This window comes from Syzygium oleosum, unplaced genomic scaffold, assembly GCF_021117445.2.
Source record: "Syzygium oleosum isolate NSW1041296 unplaced genomic scaffold, Sole_v2.1 Sole_v2.20, whole genome shotgun sequence".
In the NCBI taxonomy this organism is placed as follows: Eukaryota; Viridiplantae; Streptophyta; class Magnoliopsida; order Myrtales; family Myrtaceae; genus Syzygium; species Syzygium oleosum.
The window spans coordinates 6177974-6198292 of record NW_026607504.1 but is presented as its reverse complement, the minus strand read 5'-3'; the positions used below and the strand labels follow the sequence as shown (position 1 = coordinate 6198292).

Genomic DNA, 20319 nt, shown 5'->3' with positions numbered 1-20319 from the left:
AGTAATCCCTTGTGAGTTTTAAAAATTTATATATGGATGACTCGTAGCTTAAAAAGAAGAAGATTATACATTTAAGGATGGAAGCAATCCGTGCAGACAAACAAACAGCTCAATTTACATGCATCTCCTGAAGGGTATTTGGACCGATAAAATCCGTACGAATCAATTGAATTGCATATGGAATGAACGTGAGAATTATTACCGACACAAAAAAAAAGGAACAAGAGACTGTGTCGGTGAGTAATATACGTCAAATCGAAACCAATCCTATGAAAAAGTAAAGCACGTCTCCTCCTCTTTCCGTTTTGGAGTGATTTTACTTAGCTTAACTAATCCAATCACTTCATCAGCCGTCGGATCGCAACCGCCGCATCGCATCCGTCGATCTGGTCTCCGATCAGACGGTGAAAAGCGGCGATTTAACCCGCCGGGTCAACAGTGTCAGACTCATTTTCCACCATCTTCTACCCGACGCATCTGGACTTTCTCCACCCTCTTTTGACTCTCTAACCCCCTCCCCCCAGCTTCGTTTTCTCTCTCCTCTATTATATTTAAATTATGATTTCGGGACTTGAAAAGGACTTAAAAAAAAAAAGAAAAAAAAATATAATTACACGAACGATCTTAAATTTTATCCTAATATATAATGTGATTTTTGAACTTTTAATTTATTCAACGTGAGATCACTAAACTTTTAGTAGATATTTAATCCAGTTCCTAAATTATCATATCCCCAGATTCAATGTGGTCTCATAATTATCTATTCTCCAAGGATTAAATCGAATACGTACGAAAAAAAAATTAGGAATCATATTAAATATTTTAAAAAGCTCAGGAATCGTGTTGCGCGCTCGGGTTAAAGTTCAGGGACCACAAAGTTCGGGAATTATTTGCGTCGTTTTCCAAAGAAGAAAAACAAAGAAAGAAAAAACACGCACCGTGCTCATCTGACAGTGACTCAATTCCTTCCGCGGCATTATCTGCGTCGTGTGTACATCGCGGACACTTCGCCCCCCCCGCCCCCGTTCACATACGCGTCGACAAGAGAACGATCCCCAACCAAGTCCCCCTTCCTTCTCTCTCTCTCTCTCTCTCTCCGTTTCGCGCACTCTGCAAGCTGAACTCGCCGAGCTCGGAGCTCCAGCCCCGACCGTCCCCCCCGCCACCTCCGCCGGAGCTGCTTCCTCCTCCTCCTCCGGCGACCGCCGCTTCGGATCTGCATCGCCGCGGGCTCCCCTCCTTCCGGTCGCCGGAGCTCGCCCCCTCTCGGCGGGTTCTTGCATGTGCCGTCGCGTGGTTCGGGTTCCGCTTCCCCGGCGAGCGCTGTTTCGATCGCGAGCGGTCGGGGCGATGTTCTCGCGTCGCGGCGGTTCGAGCGGGTGATGCGGGCCGGGGGCTGCGGTTCTAGCTGAAGCGAGAGGCGTCTGGGGAGGGGCGGGTAGAGAGAGAGAGAGAGAGACAGAGCGAGCGCGGCATGGGATCTGGGAACGGGTTCTATCCGGTCGGGGAGCTGGATGTGGAGGCGAAGTGGCTGATCGATCCCAAGCACCTCTTCGTCGGGCCGAAGATCGGGGAAGGCGCGCACGCCAAAGTCTACGAGGGCAAGTAAGTCAACGGCCGGCTCGCCCGGGGGCCTGTTGATTGGTCGGAAGTTTGCTTCGATTCGAGTTGCGGTTTGAGCCGAGGAGGCGCGCGTTCGCGCGGCGCTCTGCCTTTTGTCTTGTTCGTGGTTTTTGTTTTGACTTAGGATTGTGTTGTTTGGGATTAGGTACAAGAACCAGACGGTTGCTGTCAAGATTGTCCACAGGGGCGATACTCCCGAAGAGGTTGCCAAGAGAGAGGCGAGGTTCGCGAGGGAGGTTGCTATGTTGTCCAGAGTCCAGCACAAGAATTTAGTCAAGGTTAGTTGATCTAGGGGCGGGCGGAACAGTGGGTGCAATTACGCCGTTCTGGGTGTGTTTTCGATGCGATTCGAACGAATTGGTTGGGGCCGTAGTCCTTCACGGTTTGATGTGTTGAGGAAGTTGCTCTTTTGTTGCCAGTTTATTGGAGCTTGTAAGCATCCCGCCATGGTTATAGTCACTGAGCTACTACTGGGGGGAACGCTGCGGAAATACTTGCTCAACATGCGACCCAACTGCTTGGACATGGGCGTGGCAGTCGGTTTTGCGCTTGATATTGCCCGCGCAATGGAGTGCTTGCACTCGCATGGCATCATACATCGTGATTTGAAACCTGGTACAGTTTTAATAAATGTTTTTCCCCCTTTGCTCGAGTTATTCAAGGAGTGTTACTAGTTCTGTACTTGATATTTGCCAGTTTAATTGTTTCATCGTGATGCTCTTCTATTAAGTTTATGGTTTCCTTTTTCTAGAGAGAGAAATCTGTGCTCTATAATTCTTGCCTGGCAAAATTTAGAAAGGATTTTCATTGTCATGCCTAATGACATCCGGCTGTTGTTTCATCAATGATCCTGGATCAATTTATTGACTTCTAATTCTCCTTTTCCAGAGAACTTGATCTTAACTGCAGATCACAAAACAGTTAAACTTGCGGATTTTGGCTTAGCTAGAGAAGAGTCTCTGACTGAGATGATGACGGCTGAAACCGGAACATATCGTTGGATGGCCCCAGAAGTAAGTTTTTGAAACATTTGGAACTGCTTTTCTGTAATCCTTTTCCCGCTTCATCTTTGGTTGTGTATTCATATGGACCGACGGATGTTGACAGCTTTACAGCACGGTCACTTTGAGACATGGAGAGAAGAAGCACTACAATAACAAGGTGGATGCCTACAGCTTTGCAATTGTGTTATGGGAGCTGATCCATAACAAGGTTCCTTTCGAAGGCATGTCTAATCTCCAGGCAGCATATGCAGCTGCTTTTAAGGTAATTTTGTCTGTAAACCATATGTTGAGATACCACTAGTTATTCATTATTAAGTTACCTTGTGCGAGAAATTGATTGTCCCCAGAAACTGGTTTCCTCCTGGGGAAGTAAAAAATATGGCGAAGGACAGATCAGGCTTTTGATTTTGAAATTTTGTCTTCATCATATCTCAAAAGTTAGTAGTGCCCAATTGATACATGACCTTGATTGTACCTTGAAGTTTGAGCTGAAAGGCTGTTGGTGCGAAGCTCTTAATTTAGATTTTTCTGGAGATAATGAAATAGAAGCAAGCAGCAGCAGTAATTGCGGTGGTACAGTTTTCTGGATGCATCATTAATTGTGTCCATTCGATCGATAATCTTGTTAATTATATGCATGAGAAACTACGGTTACTAATGCATGCGACCATGATATATTGAAGATTCAAATATATGAAACCGAAAAGATGAATATTGAGGAGAAGTACATGCTTGAGGATATGTGCCATTAACATTGCTCAATTTAGACAAATCTTCCATTTGTGCAGCAGGTAATTCAGTAATTGAGAAAACTGGGAGATGAAGGGGGTGGTCGCTTTCTTTAGGAAATTCACGGGCCGAGAAGATCGATCCAATTTTAAAACTTTTGCTTTTGTTAATCTATTTTTGCAATTCATGCTTTACCGACCCAGGTGCTTCTACTTGCAAGTACTCTTTGGGCCAACTTTATTGGACTTTCAATTCCCTTTTAGTTCATTACCATAATGCTAGATAATCATTCATAATCGGATTGTTGGGGCAATTATCCCTTTCTATGAGGTTTACTTTGTCATACATGTAATGATGCTAGTAGAAACTATTTTGAAGTCCGCTTTTCCCTATTCTAGATTGCCCTGCTATAAGTTGCAGCTAGAAATGTCATCCAATGTTTTTGTTGTGCCATTTCAGAATGTACGTCCCAGCGTAGATAACCTGCCAGAGGACCTAGCTTGTATCGTATCGTCATGTTGGAAAGAGGATCCGAATGATCGGCCCAACTTCAGTCAGATAATTCAGATGCTCCTTCACTATCTTTCAACGATTTCCTTACCGGAGCCAGTTATTCCCCAGCGCATTTTCACCTCGAAAAATTCCGTACTACCTCCGGAGTCTCCAGGTACAAGCGCTCTAATGGCTAATACAAGGGAGAACTCAGGCGGCACCCCGACAAGCGAGATGGAGCCCAGGTGGAGGAGCTTCTTCTTCTGTTTTAACCAATGTTACTGATTCCCTGGAACGGTTATATATACATGAAGTTATTCAGATTCCTCTCTAGGTTAGAGCAATAAATCTTAGCCCCAAAGAGGTTTATCTAGGTAAACATCAGTTAATTAGGAAGTCGCGGTTATACCTGATATTTATCGCATGGCACACTGGCCGCTCCCTAGAAATTTGACCTAGTTTGGTTCCAAAATGACAAAAAGCAGAGGGAACTTGTAATTTTGGAGGTGGGGGTTGCTGTGATGTAGTTTTGTCATTTGTAAAAACATAAGGTTCATCCAAAGGCCTTTACTCCTATTCTGCTTGTAATAATGGAACAATCTCCTATTGGTACTTCCCTAACTTTTTACGGATTTTGCTAGTATGAAATGCCATGTCTGACTAGATTCGATTCATGGAGGTCGAGTTTTGATCTATCACACTCGGCCTGACATTCAAATGCCGAGGTATAATGGGTTGATCCTCTCCCGTTCTCGTCCAAATTATCAACATTGCGCGTTTTGCATCTCGCTTACCGGTTCCAGATACCATTGGATCATCAGGGGGGAAATGTCGTTGGCCACCATATCCCTGCTCACTGTTCCGCCATTCATGAACATTGGACGTTCAAGTGAACCAAACCCTCTCCGATCGAAAGTGCTGTGCTATGTAATTGTCCAGTCGCTGCACTTGTCTTCTGGCGAAAGAGACGATATCTTGATCTGAGAGGCAGATAGAGAGAATCTCGGTGTTTTTGAGTTATCTGTGGTTTCCTTACGATGCTACATAGGAAGCACGAGTGCGATGACTTCGGACCGGAATGGTGTCACTGGGCGGCGAAGCAACTCATCCATGTCCTGTCATACTTCGGTTGGACTCGGGCGTTTTCCGTTGGCTGTTGGGCTTAGTTTGATCCAAAACGCACGCCAGAAAAACAGGAAAGTTCAAAAGAAAAACCGCCGTTGCCGGGGATCGAACCCGGGTCACCCGCGTGACAGGCGGGAATACTCACCACTATACTACAACGACTTTCTTGGTTGAATCATGCTCCCGTATTATATAATATAAAATTTACGTATGGAATCAATATTTTATTTGCGATCACTTGTATTTAGCTAGGAGAGTTTCGATTTGGCCTCTCCATTCAAAATTCCAAAATGTCATCACATAACTGCAAAAAAACAAAAAAAATTGTGAAAAGTACTAATAGTTTGTCGATTAAACTTTAACGGGTGATCGAAAAATGCATGCATGGCTCACACTGGGTCTAACATTCTATCGCTAAAATTAGATAAAATTGGTTCCTCTCACTAAAAATGCTAAACTATACTTGGCAGCATTATATGTTAGTTGGATTTGGATGTCAGATGACTTTACATTGTACGTTTATGGTCACGTTGTATTCCACACTGAATGCAAATAACGTGAATTCATATGCAACGTCAAATCGGACAAGTCTTGTATAAGGATTATCATATTCAACAGATAATGTCATGTGCAATGGATTCATTTTGAATTTTTTTCGTTTCGTCTTATCGCTTGTCTCAATAAAAGAAGTTATTGCGTTCGTCTGTGCACACATTTCTAGATGGATCAAGTGTGCTCTTAAGCAGATGTAGTCCACATCTATTGTACACGACACGAACTCATATGAACCGTCAGATTGGGTAAGCCTCGTGTTCGGCTTATCTTATCAAACGGTGTATGTCATATGCACTAGATTCATTGTGGATTTCTTTAGTTTCCTCTTACCGCTTGTCTCAATAAAAGAAGTTCTCGCATTCTATGAATAGGAGATTTAAAAGTAGACAAAACAAGTCCCTCTCGTCATCAGTGAAATTCAACATTAAGTTATACTTGGCAGGTGCTTGCATTTGTGTATAAGTTGAATTAAGAGATCGCTTAGAATTTATATGGCATGTTTGTACACACGTTTTTAGATGGAACGAGTGTGCTCTCTAGCAGATATAGTCCACATCTAATGCATATGATGCAAACTCATATGCACTATCGGATCAAATAAGTCTCGTATAAGGCTTATCTTATCCAAGGATGTATGTCATATGCACTAGATTCATTCTAGATTCTTTTAGTTTCCTCTTATGGCTTGTCTCAATAAAAGAAATTCTTGCATTCTATAGCTATGAGATCTAAAAGTAGACAACCAGTCCCTCTCACCATCGATGACAGAAAAACTACGAGTTATATTTGGCGGGTGCCTGAATTGCATATTACTTGAATCTAGCTATGACTCGGACTTCATATGGCATGTTTTGCGTGCACATTTCCGGATGGAACGAGCGCTCCTAAGCTGTCTTCGTCTAAAGCATGCGAGGCAAATTCATATGCACCGTCGAATCGGATAAGCCTCACGTTGGACTCACCTGATCCAATGACACATACAACAAAACTATAAGCTATACTTGGAAGGTGCTTGCATGGTATATTACTTAATTCTAGATATTGCTCGGATTTCATATGACATGTTTTGCACACACATTTCCAGATGGAACGAGTGCGCTCCTGATCCATCCAATGCACATGAGGCAAATTCACATGCACCATCGAGCCAGATAAGCCCCACATTGGATTCACCTAATCCAACATCGCATGTAACAAAACTATAAGCTCCACTTGGCAGGTGCCTGCATGGTATATCACTCAAACTAGATATTGCTCGGGCTTTACATGGCATGTAAGCGTGCACATTTCCAGATGGAAACAAGCGTGCTCCTGAGCTGTCTCCATCCGACACATGCGAGGCCAATTCATATCCACCGTCAAATCGGATAAGTTTTATGTTGAATCCACCGTGATCCAATGGCGCATGCACCAAAACTGTAAGCTATAATTGGAAAGTGCCTGCATGGTATATCATTGGAATCTAAATATAGCTCGAGCTTTACATGGCATATTTTACGTCCACATTTCCAAATGGGAAACCAGTGCACTCCCGAGCTATTTCCATCCAATGCATGCAAGGCCAAATCATATCCACCGTCGAATCAGATAAGTTTTATGCTGAATGCACTTGATCCAACGGTACATGCAGCAAAACTATAAGCTATAATTGGAATGCGCCTGCATGGTATATCATTGGAATCTAAATACAACTCGGGTTTTACATGGCATGTTTTACGCTCACATTTCCAAACGGGAAACTAGCGCATTCCCGAGTTGTCTCTTTCCAATGCATGCGAGGCCAAATCATATCCACCGTCGAATCGGGTAAATTTTATGTTGAATCCACTCGATCCAACAACGCATGCAACAAAACTATAAGCTATAATTGGAAATCGCCTACATGGTATATCACTGGAATCTAAATACAGCTTGGGCTTTACATGGTATGTTTTCCGCCCACATTTTCAAATGGGAAACCAGCGCGTTCCCGAGCTGTCTCTATCCAACGCATGCGAGGCCAAATCATATCCACCGTCAAATCAGATAATTTTTGTGCTGAATCCACTCAATCCAACGGCATATGTAACAAAACTATAAGCTATGATTGGAAAATGCTTGCATGGTATATCACTGGAATCCATATATAACTCGGGCTTTACATGGCATGTTTTACGCCCACATTTCCAAATGGGAAACCAGCGCGTTCCCGAGCTGTCTCCAACCGATCCATGCGAGGCCAGTTCACATCCACCGTCGAATCGGATAATTTTTGTGCTGAATCCACCTGATCCAACGGCGCATGCAACAAAACTATAAGCTATGATTGGAAAATGCTTGCATGGTATATCACTGGAATCCATATATAACTCGGGCTTTACATGGCATGTTTTACGCCCACATTTCCAAATGGGAAACCAGCGCGTTCCCGAGCTGTCTCTATCCAACGCATGCGAGGCCAAATCATATCCACCGTCAAATCAGATAAGTTTTGTGTTGAATCCACTCAATCCAACGGCACATGCAACAAAACTATAAACTATAAGTGGAAAGCGTGTGCATGGTATATCACTGGAATCCATATATAACTCGGGCTTTACATGGCATGTTTTACGCCCACATTTCCAAATGGGAAACCAGCGCGTTCCCGAGCTGTCTCCAACCGATCCATGCGAGGCCAGTTCACATCCACCGTCGAATCGGATAAGTTTTGTGCCGAATCCACCTGATCCGACGGCGCGTGTGCACATGCACAGTAATCAATCTAAATTTTTTCTCTGTCCCCCCCTTATCCAAGGGCCTCTGTCGTCGTAAAAAAAAAAAGAACGCAGAAGGTCAAAATCATCGACGACACCTTTTTCACGACTACTGCTGCCAACGGTCACACGGTCGCAACCGCGTAAGCGAACAGTGAAAAGGGCAAAAACCAAGAAGACAAAGATTTCCCCTCCGTAAAAAAAAAGAAAACAAAAAGAAAAACAACAAACAATAAAAAAAAAAAGAAGAAGAGAGAGAGAACAAGACGTTCGGTCCTGTCTAAGCTTGGTCAGCAAGTAAGCCAAATTGCTTGTTAGTGCTTCCGTCCGAGGCTAGGGGGGGCCCCTCCCGAACGAGACCGTCAGCTTCGTTTGGCAGGTTCCGTCAACTCCCCGGGGGGGGCCCCCCGACCACCCCGAGCCTCTCCGCCGCTGCCTCGTGAGCGGGAAGATGCCTCATCCGAAGCTGCGGCTCGGGAGTCCGAGCCTCTCGCGGCGCAGTTTCCCGCCCAATATATAAACACACGCGCACACGCTCACTCCTTCTCTTTCTCACTGTCTCCCTCTCTCTCCTCTCGCTCTCGCTGTCTCTCTCTCTCTCTCTGCGAACGTGAAGGGGGTCTGCTTCTCGGTGCGTCGCGCTCTCCTCTGCTTCGAACGAGCCGCTTCTTCTGCTTCTTCTTCTTCTTCTTCGCAGCAGGAGCAGCAGCAGCAGCATCATCGTCTGTTTCTTTCCTTCACACCCATGGCGAGGTAACTCCGATGGGTCGAAGCGATATTCTCCGCGCGCATTGTTTTGGGGGTTTTTTCTTGCTCTGTTTTTCTCTCGCTTTTCGCCCCCCTCCCCCCCCCCCCCCCCCCGCGTTTTCTCTCGGAACTCCACGCGTACCCTCTTCTCCGTCTTCTTCTCTGCTGCTACTGTAGCTCCTTCTCCCGTGTTTCGATCGATGCGGTTTGCTCTCCCTCTCTCTCTCTCGCCTCCCCCCAAACAGTTGGAACCGAGGCTATGGGGGGGGAAGAAAGGCGTGGGAAACGGAGGCTTGGAGTGTTGGGGTTTTGTAGCGATTGTGGAGGGGGTTCTTGCGTTTGTTCCGAGTGATGGTTGGGTTTTCTGTTCTTGGTTTTTAAAAGGGGGGGGGGGGGGGGGTGGAATATCTATCATGAAAGAGCGAGTTACGTTCGTTCGTTCGTTCGTTCGTTCGTTCGTTCGAAGTGCGACAGCACATGAACGATTAAAGGATGGTGCGTGAGGAATGGCGGAAAGTTACGATTTTGTGAAGTAAGAGAATGAAGAAATGTGGGGTGGGGGGCAATCTTTCTATGGGAAGCGTAGACCTTGTAGTATATCCGAGCATCTCTTGCAAGATTGATTGTGTCGGTACTCTTGTTTATTTGCCTCGACTCTTTGGCAGCATGTTCATATTGTAATGTTGTTATAGCTTATAACTACTTCTAGCAAGAGAAAAGCGATAAAATTTCTCACTAACTGTAGTAGCGTTGTTATGCAATGATAACTCCTCACGTCTTCTTGAGCACATTGGATCTTTCTAAGCTGTTGTTCAATCTCTCTTGCTGCTAATATTCTTGCTGAAGTTTACCGTCCCACTCGCACTACGACATTAGCTTATGGCCTCTACTTGTTTGCAGGAGTTGGCTTGTCGATGGCAGATCAATAGCAAAGAAAGTGAAAAATGCTACCTTGTCCACTACTTCTCAAATCAAAGACTATGGTGCAAATCGTGAATGCCCAAATTGTCATTATCTTATTGATAACAGTGATGTAAGTTTGCGATGCTACTTGTAGGATTGTCTTGTCTGATCAATGCACTACGCCAATTCAAATAGATACTTATCTGGTATTATATCTCCTCACCTAACTGGATGTGTAGATTCATCATGTTAGATGTAGGGTACACTCTGCTTCAAGAAAGTGAAATCTCTTCCTTTTCTTCTCATATTTTTGGCAATTAACATAGGAGGCAACACGTGTTACTGACCTTGAAGGTTCATGTTAAGTAATTCTAGTCATACTGCTCTACCTTGCATTGTTTGTTTCTCCGCGACTTTTCTTTTTTTCAATTTTACTTGGGAATGTCCAGCTTAACTGATGTTTTAGCAAAACTTCTGCTCTGCAGGTTTTGCCCGAATGGCCTGGCCTACCAGCTGGGGTAAAATTTGATCCTTCTGATGGTGAGCTCTTGGAACACTTGGCAGAAAAATGTGGCGTTGGAAACTCAAAACAGCACGTGTTGATTGATGAATTTATTCCCACACTTGAGTGGAATGAAGGAATTTGTCATACTCATCCTGAAAATCTTCCTGGTGAGGAGTGCTCTTTTTTTGGGATTTTATGGCCTTTTCTACATCTTGCATATAAGTCATCGATGACTAATTTTTGAACTGTAGTCCTTAAAGCAATTGAAGAGATTGCTTGTCAAAGGATAAGGCAAACGTTTTGCAGCTAAGTATACATTATATAGCTCATTATAGTTTGAGTGCTGAAGCATATTCTTGATTACAGTACACCTGTCTTGTGCAGAAAAGAGATGTTATTGTCTTAATCATGAGTTGAAAAGCGTCGCTGTTAATTGTGTAGGATAAACCTTGTTATCCCATTGGCAACCTAATATCTTTAATCATGATTTACATAAAATTCGAATTACCTTATAAAACTCTCACTCGAGATCATAATATGTGCATTCTGGTGTGTTCAGTGCCCAGAGTCAGGTAATTAGTTAGGGTCACGCACTTGACTTGACAATGTCCTACTTTTCTAATTATGTATGCCGCACCCATCGCTTCATATGAAATGGAATAGGCGCGTCGTCAGAAGCTGCATTCTGGATCTCTAATGACTAATAATCTGCTGATTCCTTGGTGTATTTCATTTTTCAGGTGTCAAGAAAGATGGAAGAAGTGTCCATTTCTTTCACAGGACCATGAATGCTTACGCCACTGGACAACGTAAGCGTCGTAAAATTCATGATCAGCATAATCTGAACAGAGAAGATGTTCGCTGGCACAAGACTGGTAGGACCAAACCTGTTGCCATTGATGGAGTTCATGAAGGATGGCAGAAAATAATGGTTCTTTACAAAAGTTCAAAGAAGGGGTCTAAGCCTATTAAATCCAATTGGGTGATGCATCAGTATCATTTGGGTGCGGACAAGGAGGAGAAGGATGGGGAATATGTGGTCTCCAAGATCTTCTATCAACAACCCAAGGAGACTGACAAGAATAACAAGAATGATGAGGAGAATGACGAAAGTATGTATATTGATGATGAGGATGTAAAGACTCTTCGAACTAATCCGAAGACCCCTAAACCAAATCCTCCTAATCCAGATCAAAAAGAAAAATTTGTTCTGCTTGATGATGTCGCTGAGGAAGATATGAAGTCATCTGATCAGGTTTGTTGAAATTGTCATTTCATTGTGTGAATCGTGTAGCGACGTATGATTAAAATGTTGCTGCCTGCTGGAATTTTTGTGAGGGGGAATTAAAAGAGGTGCAAATAATTGAATACTTGTTTTTTCAAAATTCTTATTGAATGGTGTATAGGATAACAGCATAACCGTAGCATCGTTGTCTGTGGTCATGGTCCTCATCAATTTAGCCACATGAGAAAGTTATTTCTTTCCTCGGTGAGTTCTAGAAATGCGAAAATTTTGGTGGCAGAGGTACCTTGAATATCTTGCATATCCCCAGAGAATTCAGACTTGAATACTTCTTGAAAGACATAAAATTTGTGCATTTTTTCTGCAGAAGCTTATGTGATCTTTTCTGGGCGTTGTTGATCAGGATACGTTTAAGGATATTCAGCTTGAGGATGATGAGCCATGTGCTGAATGGTTGGCTGGTGAATCTCAGCCTCTGGACGACTTTGATTTCGGTTACATTGATGGGCCTTTTGCATGCCAAGAGTATGTCGAATCACATTCTCACTTCAATGATAGAGGAGGCAATCTCGTACCTCCAACTACGTCACTTCCGGAGATAAATGAGGTGGTAACCGACGAAATTGAAACCTATGGGACCTCTGAACTAGCGAAGCTAGATTTTGATTCTCCACCAGATTTCCTGCATCCTGTAAGTCGCAAATTCTAGATTGACCAAATTTGCATTAGCGCACAATCTTCCTGATATGATGCATTTCATAAGTGCCGAGTTTTTCAACATTACCGGGCAATCATTTATGTATCTCTCATGCACACTGCAGGAGTTGCCATTTGGTTCCCAAGAGAGCATATTTCAATGGTTAGGACGCATATGAAGAGATATGATGAAGTACAAACCTGCGAATTGTTGCGAGTTCCCAATTTTGCACGCTTGAACTGGCTCAACCCACCACTAGAAGTATCATTTGGTGGACCAATGTCTAAGCAATTACTTTGAGGGAACATTGATGCTTGGCCCTTCCCATCATGAAATTGGACCTAGATATTATTTGATATGCGTCACTTCCATAGCACGTCGAATGTGTCACAGCAAGCAAAATGTTTCACCTCCTTAGCGAGCTGAAAGTCGGCTTTTTCACCGCTTCTTACCCAGTTCCTATCTTCAGGGAACCTACATCATTCTACTCCGTTCGGGCGGTTGATGTACTTAATTTGTGTCTATATGATGTCTTTTGTGGCTGTTTTGTGGTAATTCAATTCTTGGTCGTTCGGTGCCTGTAAATGTAAAGAACATCGGATTTATATTTTGGATGTTATTCTGCAAAATGTGTTTATGAATCTGTTAATTTACTCCATGCGCCATGGCGAAGGAAATAATTCAGTGCTATCTTAAACTCTGCCGATGCTCCATCATTTTAAACTGGGCGTGACTGCCAGAATGGTAACTTTTGCATGCAGACCATGTCTCTTCATTAAAGGTGAGAGATTTTCCAGGTATCGGTGCAAAATGAATTAGACTAGCGAGTAGCGACATTGGATTGAAGTTTTGTTGAGATTCAGATAGTTTGCCGAAGTCGAGCATGAGAACCCCTCGTTTATTCTTCTTGCATTATTACTTGTGGAAAAGACATTATGTTGAGCATAATGTCTGGATTTTATTTCATAGCGGTGAATATAGCTTGGCCATGGCATCACAAGAAGACTGCGGGACAGGGTAGAAACAGGACACTCCGCAGGAAAACTTTTGCATTACCTTTAGCAATATTGGTGCTTTTACGGTATGTTTTGACCATTTTTTTGAGCTTAAGTTGCAAGAAACTGTAAATTTCTGTGTGTATGAATCGTGGTCGGTGGCTTTTCTCCACTAGGAAGAGAAAGATGCTTGGAACATGCATGACTTTCGGTCGCTTCGGCATAGCCAATTTTGGGCCAAGTTTACCTTAATGAGCTCCCAAAACCTTCTGGTTTAGTATAGTGAAAAATAAATCTTTCTGCATAGTTGGACTTACGGTTCAAATTATCTTTTAATTCTCGACCAGAGCCACCCCCCAACTTAGAATTAAGAGTAAGGCTTAAGAATTGCTAGCTGCTACACATCTAAGTCGGTGAATAAACCTAATGAGTATTTTTTTGGGTCGAGAAATTAATAATTTTCTTGTACTTCAACATATGTTAAAAAAGAGAAAAATAGCTGACCAATGATTTGATGGAAGGGGTCGATGATGGCAGAGGTTGGGGGGGCATCAAAGAGAAGAATATCCAAGTGAAGATGTTAAGAAATCCAGATCGTACTTCATTTTATCCATAATGACCTAATGAGTTCAGCTTCCACATGCACTATGTCCTCTCGGAAAGAGGCAAAATTCTAGGTTGGAGAAGCGCGCAATAATGGTGTGCTAAGCTAAGCTAAGTCAATGGGTGTTGGGTACTGAGTCAGCCAAGGCATCTTTTGCTGAAACGAATTATTTTTATCCCTCCTGTAAGTGGAGATAATGAAATGATGATCAGGAATATTAGGATAGGATATTCTTCTTATGTCAAATGAATTGGACTGAGCTTGGCGTCATTTGATTGGGACCGAAGTGCATGTAGATCACTTAAAGTTTGATCAAACCCAGAAGCAAAATGATGATAGCAGTATTGTGCAACAAATAGATAATCGAAAAAAAAACTAAGTTAATGAGATGAGATTTGTTAGGAAAACTAGACTTAGATCCAAGCCATTTCCAAGAACAGATTAGATATTTTGAAAGGTTGATTGCCAAGGACAATCAATCACTGGGATCTTGTAGTAGTGATTTGAGCTATCCAAATCAATGTTATTGCTTTGATTAATGAAAAGCGGCTGAATATAGTTTTCAACCCCAATAAAGATCTTGAACTTTAAAATGGTTTTCGCAAGATGATTGACTCAGTTTATTCTTCTTATAGACCACGTTTGGCATAAAACTTCCACCTGCACTTGAGGCTGTCCAAGATACTCACTCAACCCCTAGTGGTTCCACCTAATCTGGCATATTCCAGTCTCTCTGCTTCAAGACATCCTTTAAAAACTCAACTTCGTTGGCACAAATTTAAGCTTACCATCCCCTTCTTATCCATCTGCAACTTCGAAAAATCACACAAATTGGTTGCTCAGGTTACTAGAAGGTTATCTCATTGTTTTCATAGCAGAAGAGAGAATAGAAAGGAAGAAAGAATGCGATTTGGGCAACTATAGTCACATTTGACAGATTTATGAAAAATAAAGGGTTCAGAACAATTCCATCATGAAGACATCTACATTAACTGTGCCATTGGGCTGTGCCTTCAGCCTCCATTCACTTTCTTCTCTCAAAAGTGACATTTCTTTTCATTTTTCTGTCCTCCCTTTAAATTATTGCTTGCACTTGCCCTAAATTGGCTGTGATTGACACTCTTAAGGACTGCATATATGATAGCCTTGTTGACAGAACCACTCAAATTCCGAGTCTCTTACTGCAAGAGAAACACCAGGAAAGGGTTCTTCCTGGTCAGCCATGCCTACCTTAAAGAGAAAGTGAGCTTTCACGCTCAAATGAATGTGTTGACCATTTGAATCGGTGTTAAACAGCGAACCCACATTGCATATGAAGTTTACAATAACAGCCTGTCATCCAACCATAAGTCTCATCAAATCAAACTAAATACAACATGTACGAGGACACCAGATGAAGAAACAAGAAGAGAAATGGAGATAATACACTACTCTGCAATAAGAATGTAAAGAATCAATCAGCATCCGATCGATGGAAATCCTCTGATGATACAAAAATAGATTTAGATTAGACTAACACAACAAAATTCCCAGCAGAGAAAACGGTGGGAAAAATGTCGAATGAACTACCCTATGTTATAGACAGGAGAGATCGAGCAATACCTACAAGAGGTGGTATGCAATCTCGCAAGGGTCAGGACAAACTATCTCCTCCTCCAGCATCAATATCCAAAACCCCAAAGCACGATATGCCCCAAATCCAGCACCCAAAGAACTCGAGTCCCAAAACGAATGTAAAATGAGTCAATCCACAAAGTTTCGAGGACATGCAAGTTTCTTCAAATGCCTCACTGAAGAATGATGCATAAGGTTTAGGAGGTGCATCGGATGCTGGTATTAAATCCCCATGATATTAATTGACAATCTTCCTCGGGAGCTATTTTCTTGTGGCCAAAGCATCTTCACCTTCCAAACTTGCCGACAAAAGCAAAAGCCACCTCATATCCGAAGAAAGTTACTCAGCCACTCTCTCTCTTGCAGTTCCCTGGCAGCAAAAACTTGTACTTCTCTGCATTGTTTAACAAATAGGCCGGAAGATGAACAGCTGAGTGAGAATGAGGGACAGGCCCCATCTTCCCAATTATCTCTTTAAATGTGTATTCTTCAGGAAGCATGTCAAATAAATCAGCCCCTTTGCAGATGACGTCCTGAACCCTTGTCGGGTCTAAATAATGAGAAAATCGGACCCGGTCACAGTGGCTGTAGGCTTTCATCTTGAATATGAACTCACTTATGTGGCGAAAGCAGAAGCTACAATGCCAACCCGAATCGGACAACAAGTAGTCAGTCTGTCTATAGTGCGCATATCTCGTATTACCAGATTGATACCTGTGGACCGATGCTCTCCAGCTTTCGTTATCTACAAAGAACTCAAACGAGTACAGATAATTCCTCAGCTGCAAATGAAGAATAGGTGGGATGTCATCACACCACCTGAGAAGATTAATCGTGTGCGCACTAGGTATCTCGTCCACGTCTGACATAATCAACAAGTCATCATCCTCAATGCCAGCAATCCTAAGAAGCTGGTCTAGAGCGACTCTCTGATAAGCCTCTTCAACAAATGGGTTCTCTCCTTTTCTAAACCTTCCTCCAATTGTACCATACGTCAGCCGAGACTCAACAAACTTAAACTTGTGTCGATTTTTTTTAAAAAGCAACCTCTTGGGTAGTCCAGTAAATGTCGAGTTTGACTCGAGCAGTACAAACTGTGTTATGTAAGGATACAATTCCTTCCACCGAACGGTCAGAATGTCGACCTCATTACTGAACAGAACCGCATCATAGACCCGCCTCGGGAACTCACGGATTCGCCATCCATGAAGTTTGCAAAGAGTTCCCATCGACACGTTCTCGTGATAATAATGCGGAATTACATGAAAAGGCTTCGGAGGGGATTCCCATAGGGGTCTAAGGAAATAGGAAATCTTCTGTCCGTGCAAGTACATGCCGCAAATCCCTACTGGGACGAAAACAAATAGAAATAGGTATGTCTTCATATCCAGCCCTCGAAGAACACAGCGAAGTCTCGACATACCCAAAGCTGCGCGAGTTGCCTGCTGCATAGTAAGGGACAAAACTTTCTAAGATATCGAGTCAAAATGCAGGGGAAGAAATACAAACTGAGGCACCAATCTTCCAGTTGAGAGAGAAACCACGATTGAAGGAGTCTAATGCGAACATCGAAAGAATCAAAGGCTAACAACATGAGCATCAAATTTCAAAAAAAATCAAGCAATAAAAAGTGAATGGTTCGGTACATCTCCAAGAAATCGTAACATTCTGAAAGTTGGCTTATTCAGAAGATAATCATATCATTCAAAAGAGCAACTTCTCTAATGTCTAAATTGATTACAGCACGAGCAATCCTAGGTAAACAGAGGCAATGAAGCAGAATTCCAGAATCCAAAAAGCAAACCCTTTGCAATGCAGATTTGAAAGCACAAGATTACGCCCAATTTCAACGGCCAAAAGAAGTAGAAAATTCATAATCTTCCCCAGCATTGTCACCCGACGCTAAAAATGGCAAAATCCCACCTTTCTTTTCTGCTCGAAAAAGGGGGGAATTCATTGTCTCCCCCAGCACGAAGCAAGAAAACTTTTTTCCCGGAAAAGAAAACATAAACAGAGGCAAGAAAACCATCAATAGACACTGCCATTTCTAGGGTTCAAAATTTTTTTAATTTTTTTACATAAAAAATAAAAAAAAAACTGGTAGGTTACGCAAGAACAGCATATGGCACAGTTCCAAATTTCTCCACACTCGCAAGAAAAAGAAAAAAAAATTGAAAAAATCGGACTTTCCCATCATCCCGAACTCAGAAAAAGCAACAAGAAGGCAGACGAGATTTCCTGGAATTTCCAGACTATTCATTCCGATGATGGAAGGAAACAACAAACCGCTTCCCTTCTTTTCCGTGTTGGCAAGGGACATGTTAGAAAAAGAGAGAAAAGGGAAGGGCGACAAAAACAGAGAGAGAGAGAGAGAGAGAGAGAGAGAGAAGAGAGAAGAGGAAGAATTACCTCGCCACAAACGTCTTCGCAGATATCATCAGTCTTCTTGGAACTGTAATACCCATCGGACGTCATGAGAAGCCGACGAGGATCTCAAGGGACGGAAACAGACAGGAATGCCGCCCCCCCCCCCCCCCCCCCCCCAGTCCCCCCTCCCCCCCTCTCCGGCGACGCCTCCGGCGGATCGTCGGAGACCCAGATCAAGAAACCTATAGATAACGACAGAGGACGAATGGGGGAGGGACCCGAAGATCGCCGGAGGGAGTATATCGGCGGCGAAGGCGATGGCTCGTCGCGGGGGTTGGTTGCGTTCTCTCTCTCTCTCTTCTCACTGTCTTCGTGGGGGGTTGTGTATGTGATTTTATTGGAAAGAAAGGGAGAAGAGAATGAGAACCTGTAACGTCAATTATAGCCGTTTGGTGGTTCTCTCTCTCTCTCTCTCTCTCTCTCTCTCTCGCTCTTTCACCAGATAAACGCCCTCTCTTCCAAATATTGGCCCGGTGGACACCCGTACACAGAAGAGAGAGGAGAGAGAGTGTGCATAAACTAGCAAAAAAAGATCCGATTTTTACTTTTTTGTGTACCAAAAAGAAATGTGTTAGCTTCGTCTACGGAACAAAAAAGGGTGGTTTACAAAGGACGTAACCGGTCGATTCGATGGATTAGAAGGGTCGGTTTGACGGGGTCGAACAGATATCGAAGCGGTCGCTGAGCCGTGCATTTTTAGGCCGAGCTTTGGGGCTGCTCGGCCCGTTCGATCCGATTTTGCCTGGAGCTCCACCCGTTCGTTCGATCTTCGTTGTGTCTTGCATCGTGTTTGCCAATCTTCGTAATTCGACGTCGTGATTTCATTGTTTGTAATTCGACATTTGATTGATGTCGAAATGCATCCGTTGCTATTGTTAAAAATATAGATACAACGTGTGTTTCTTGGATTTATGTGCCTGAACTTTGGTCTGTTTCTTGATTAAACCCTATATCCTTTATAGTTAAAGCTTCTAAAACAGGAGTCGACACGGCTTGCCAAAAAAGAAAGCGCGTGATGCATCATAACATAGCAATCGCAATGCGGTAAAAATGGAAAGCAAAATGCCTTTTCTTTATTTGTTTTGGCGACAGCAGACATATCCATGGAGGTAATATACGCTCGAAATGAAACGAAACGACGCGTGATGTTAAATAATTGATAATTTCTTTCCAATTAAGAAATGCGATGCTTAAATATAATCATCGCCCACTATACAATCGAAATGAAATAACGTGAATTTTCATTCTTATTTTTATTTTTTATTTTTTTTTTGGTAACCGAGGTGTCCGGGCCAGCTTGCGCGCACCTCGACTATTCCTCGGGGGAGATTAGCACATCAACCCACCGCCATGCCCACTTAAATCACAAGTGTCAAATTTCGTGAATCGAACTCGACCAAATGCACTTTAACCACATAATTCCAAGATGCCTAACTAACTGAGAATACCCGTGAGTAGGCATGAATTTTCGTTCTTAGTTGCGCGATAATATGAACTTCATCAATCAAGAATCCTTCTCTATCATATAACACAAGATTCGATGGCTTTTACCTAGAGCACTTTCTTCGCACGTGGGATTGACCGAATTGAAGGGGGGTCAAGGTCGGTCTCGGCAAGCATTGCATTTCATGCGCACTCGAAATATCCGACTCTCTCGACGAACGTAACGTCTCCGTCCAACCCGACAGTCACTTGGGATTCACACGATCCTGCGGGTCGAAATCATTGGCCTTATCCGAGCCGGGTTGCATGCGAATGGATTGCTGTGGACCTTGACTTCACAGTCCTTTTCCGACGGTCGAGATCTCCCCGCGAGGTCGCTTGCATCGTAGGTTGACACCACCGGATTAAAATAAAATAAAATGTCAGCCGTAGCGAAGGGCCACGTGCCTCCGCGGGTAGTTGCCGGAAAAAAAAAAAGAAAAAAAAAAGGGACATCGCTAACGGAGGAAGCCGCTTCTTCGGCTCGCTAAAACCTCGGACGCCGCGCGAAATTACGATCGGGCCCTCCCCCTTGCCCCCTTCCCGAGGGCGGTTTCGCCGTGGGCATAATGGGGATTTCGCCCGGACCGGGCGCTACGTGGTTCGGGGGGTCCTGTCCCCCCACGCGCCGCTTGACCGGGTCAGGGACCACCGCTTTACCTTTCGTGGTCCGGTCCCGATTTCCACAAACTCCGTAGGAAAAAAGCTTTTTCGCTTTTTTTCTAAAAATAGGAAAATTTAAAAAAAATAAGAATTTGTTTTGTAAAGTCGTGCACTTATAATATCTCACCTTTTCAAGCACCTTCCTTTTTCCATCGGGCAAAAGGAAAATGAAAATA

The 20319-nt window shown here is 43.3% G+C and overlaps 3 protein-coding genes and 1 non-coding gene across 14 annotated transcripts; 2 read left to right on the top strand and 2 right to left on the bottom strand.

Moving 5' to 3' along the window:
* The first annotated feature begins 1060 nt into the window (after positions 1–1060).
* Positions 1061–4460, top strand: LOC115670492 (serine/threonine-protein kinase STY13). 4 transcript variants are annotated; one of them, XM_056320546.1, is made up of 7 exons: positions 1061–1605; positions 1769–1901; positions 2043–2238; positions 2512–2636; positions 2731–2889; positions 3110–3200; positions 3816–3987. In XM_056320546.1, exons 1-7 carry the CDS (start codon positions 1475–1477, stop codon positions 3836–3838), a joined length of 858 nt encoding a protein of 285 aa, XP_056176521.1. In that variant the 5' UTR covers positions 1061–1474; the 3' UTR covers positions 3839–3987. The 4 variants fall into 4 exon arrangements, with proteins under 4 accessions (XP_056176521.1, XP_056176520.1, XP_056176519.1 ...); XM_056320545.1 differs by lacking the exon at positions 3816–3987 and adding an exon at positions 3419–3685; XM_056320544.1 differs by lacking the exon at positions 3816–3987 and adding an exon at positions 3416–3685.
* Positions 4461–5063: 603 nt separating this feature from the next.
* On the bottom strand, positions 5064–5135 carry TRNAD-GUC (transfer RNA aspartic acid (anticodon GUC)). The gene has a single exon. It is a non-coding gene; the product is annotated as a tRNA-Asp (tRNA).
* A 3723-nt stretch (positions 5136–8858) lies between these two features.
* Positions 8859–12963, top strand: LOC115664508 (SUPPRESSOR OF GAMMA RESPONSE 1). Its single transcript, XM_056320483.1, has 6 exons — positions 8859–9016; positions 9911–10043; positions 10399–10585; positions 11159–11673; positions 12065–12352; positions 12483–12963. Exons 1-6 carry the CDS (start codon positions 9009–9011, stop codon positions 12534–12536), a joined length of 1185 nt encoding a protein of 394 aa, XP_056176458.1. The 5' UTR covers positions 8859–9008; the 3' UTR covers positions 12537–12963.
* A 1496-nt stretch (positions 12964–14459) lies between these two features.
* Positions 14460–18116, bottom strand: LOC115664509 (uncharacterized). 8 transcript variants are annotated; one of them, XR_008818633.1, is made up of 4 exons: positions 17981–18116; positions 15560–17016; positions 15188–15289; positions 14460–14769 (listed from the first exon to the last, which is right to left on the bottom strand). XR_008818633.1 is itself a non-coding variant. In XM_030586435.2 (2 exons), exons 1-2 carry the CDS (start codon positions 18044–18046, stop codon positions 15916–15918), a joined length of 1167 nt encoding a protein of 388 aa, XP_030442295.1. In that variant the 5' UTR covers positions 18047–18116; the 3' UTR covers positions 15404–15915. The 8 variants fall into 8 exon arrangements, 3 of the variants coding, with proteins under 3 accessions (XP_030442295.1, XP_030442296.1, XP_056176497.1); XR_008818632.1 differs by having other exon boundaries at positions 14460–14763; XR_008818635.1 differs by lacking the exon at positions 15188–15289 and having other exon boundaries at positions 14460–14763.
* Positions 18117–20319: the final 2203 nt, after the last annotated feature.

What these genes read in the sequence shown, in the direction of transcription:
- LOC115670492 (XM_030591792.2), top strand. Translation starts at nt 1,475, where the DNA reads ATGGGATCTGGGAACGGGTTCTATCCGGTCGGGGAGCTGGATGTGGAG. An exon ending in AGCACAAGAATTTAGTCAAG is followed by an intron (nt 1,902 to 2,042) that starts GTTAGTTGATCT and finishes TTTTGTTGCCAG; the next exon opens with TTTATTGGAGCTTGTAAGCA. An exon ending in CATATGCAGCTGCTTTTAAG is followed by an intron (nt 2,890 to 3,815) that starts GTAATTTTGTCT and finishes GTGCCATTTCAG; the next exon opens with AATGTACGTCCCAGCGTAGA.
- LOC115664508 (XM_056320483.1), top strand. An exon ending in ATCTTATTGATAACAGTGAT is followed by an intron (nt 10,044 to 10,398) that starts GTAAGTTTGCGA and finishes TCTGCTCTGCAG; the next exon opens with GTTTTGCCCGAATGGCCTGG. An exon ending in ATATGAAGTCATCTGATCAG is followed by an intron (nt 11,674 to 12,064) that starts GTTTGTTGAAAT and finishes GTTGTTGATCAG; the next exon opens with GATACGTTTAAGGATATTCA.
- LOC115664509 (XM_030586435.2), bottom strand. Translation starts at nt 18,046, where the DNA reads ATGACGTCCGATGGGTATTACAGTTCCAAGAAGACTGATGATATCTGC. An exon ending in GCGAAGACGTTTGTGGCGAG is followed by an intron (nt 17,017 to 17,980) that starts GTAATTCTTCCT and finishes CTTACTATGCAG; the next exon opens with CAGGCAACTCGCGCAGCTTT.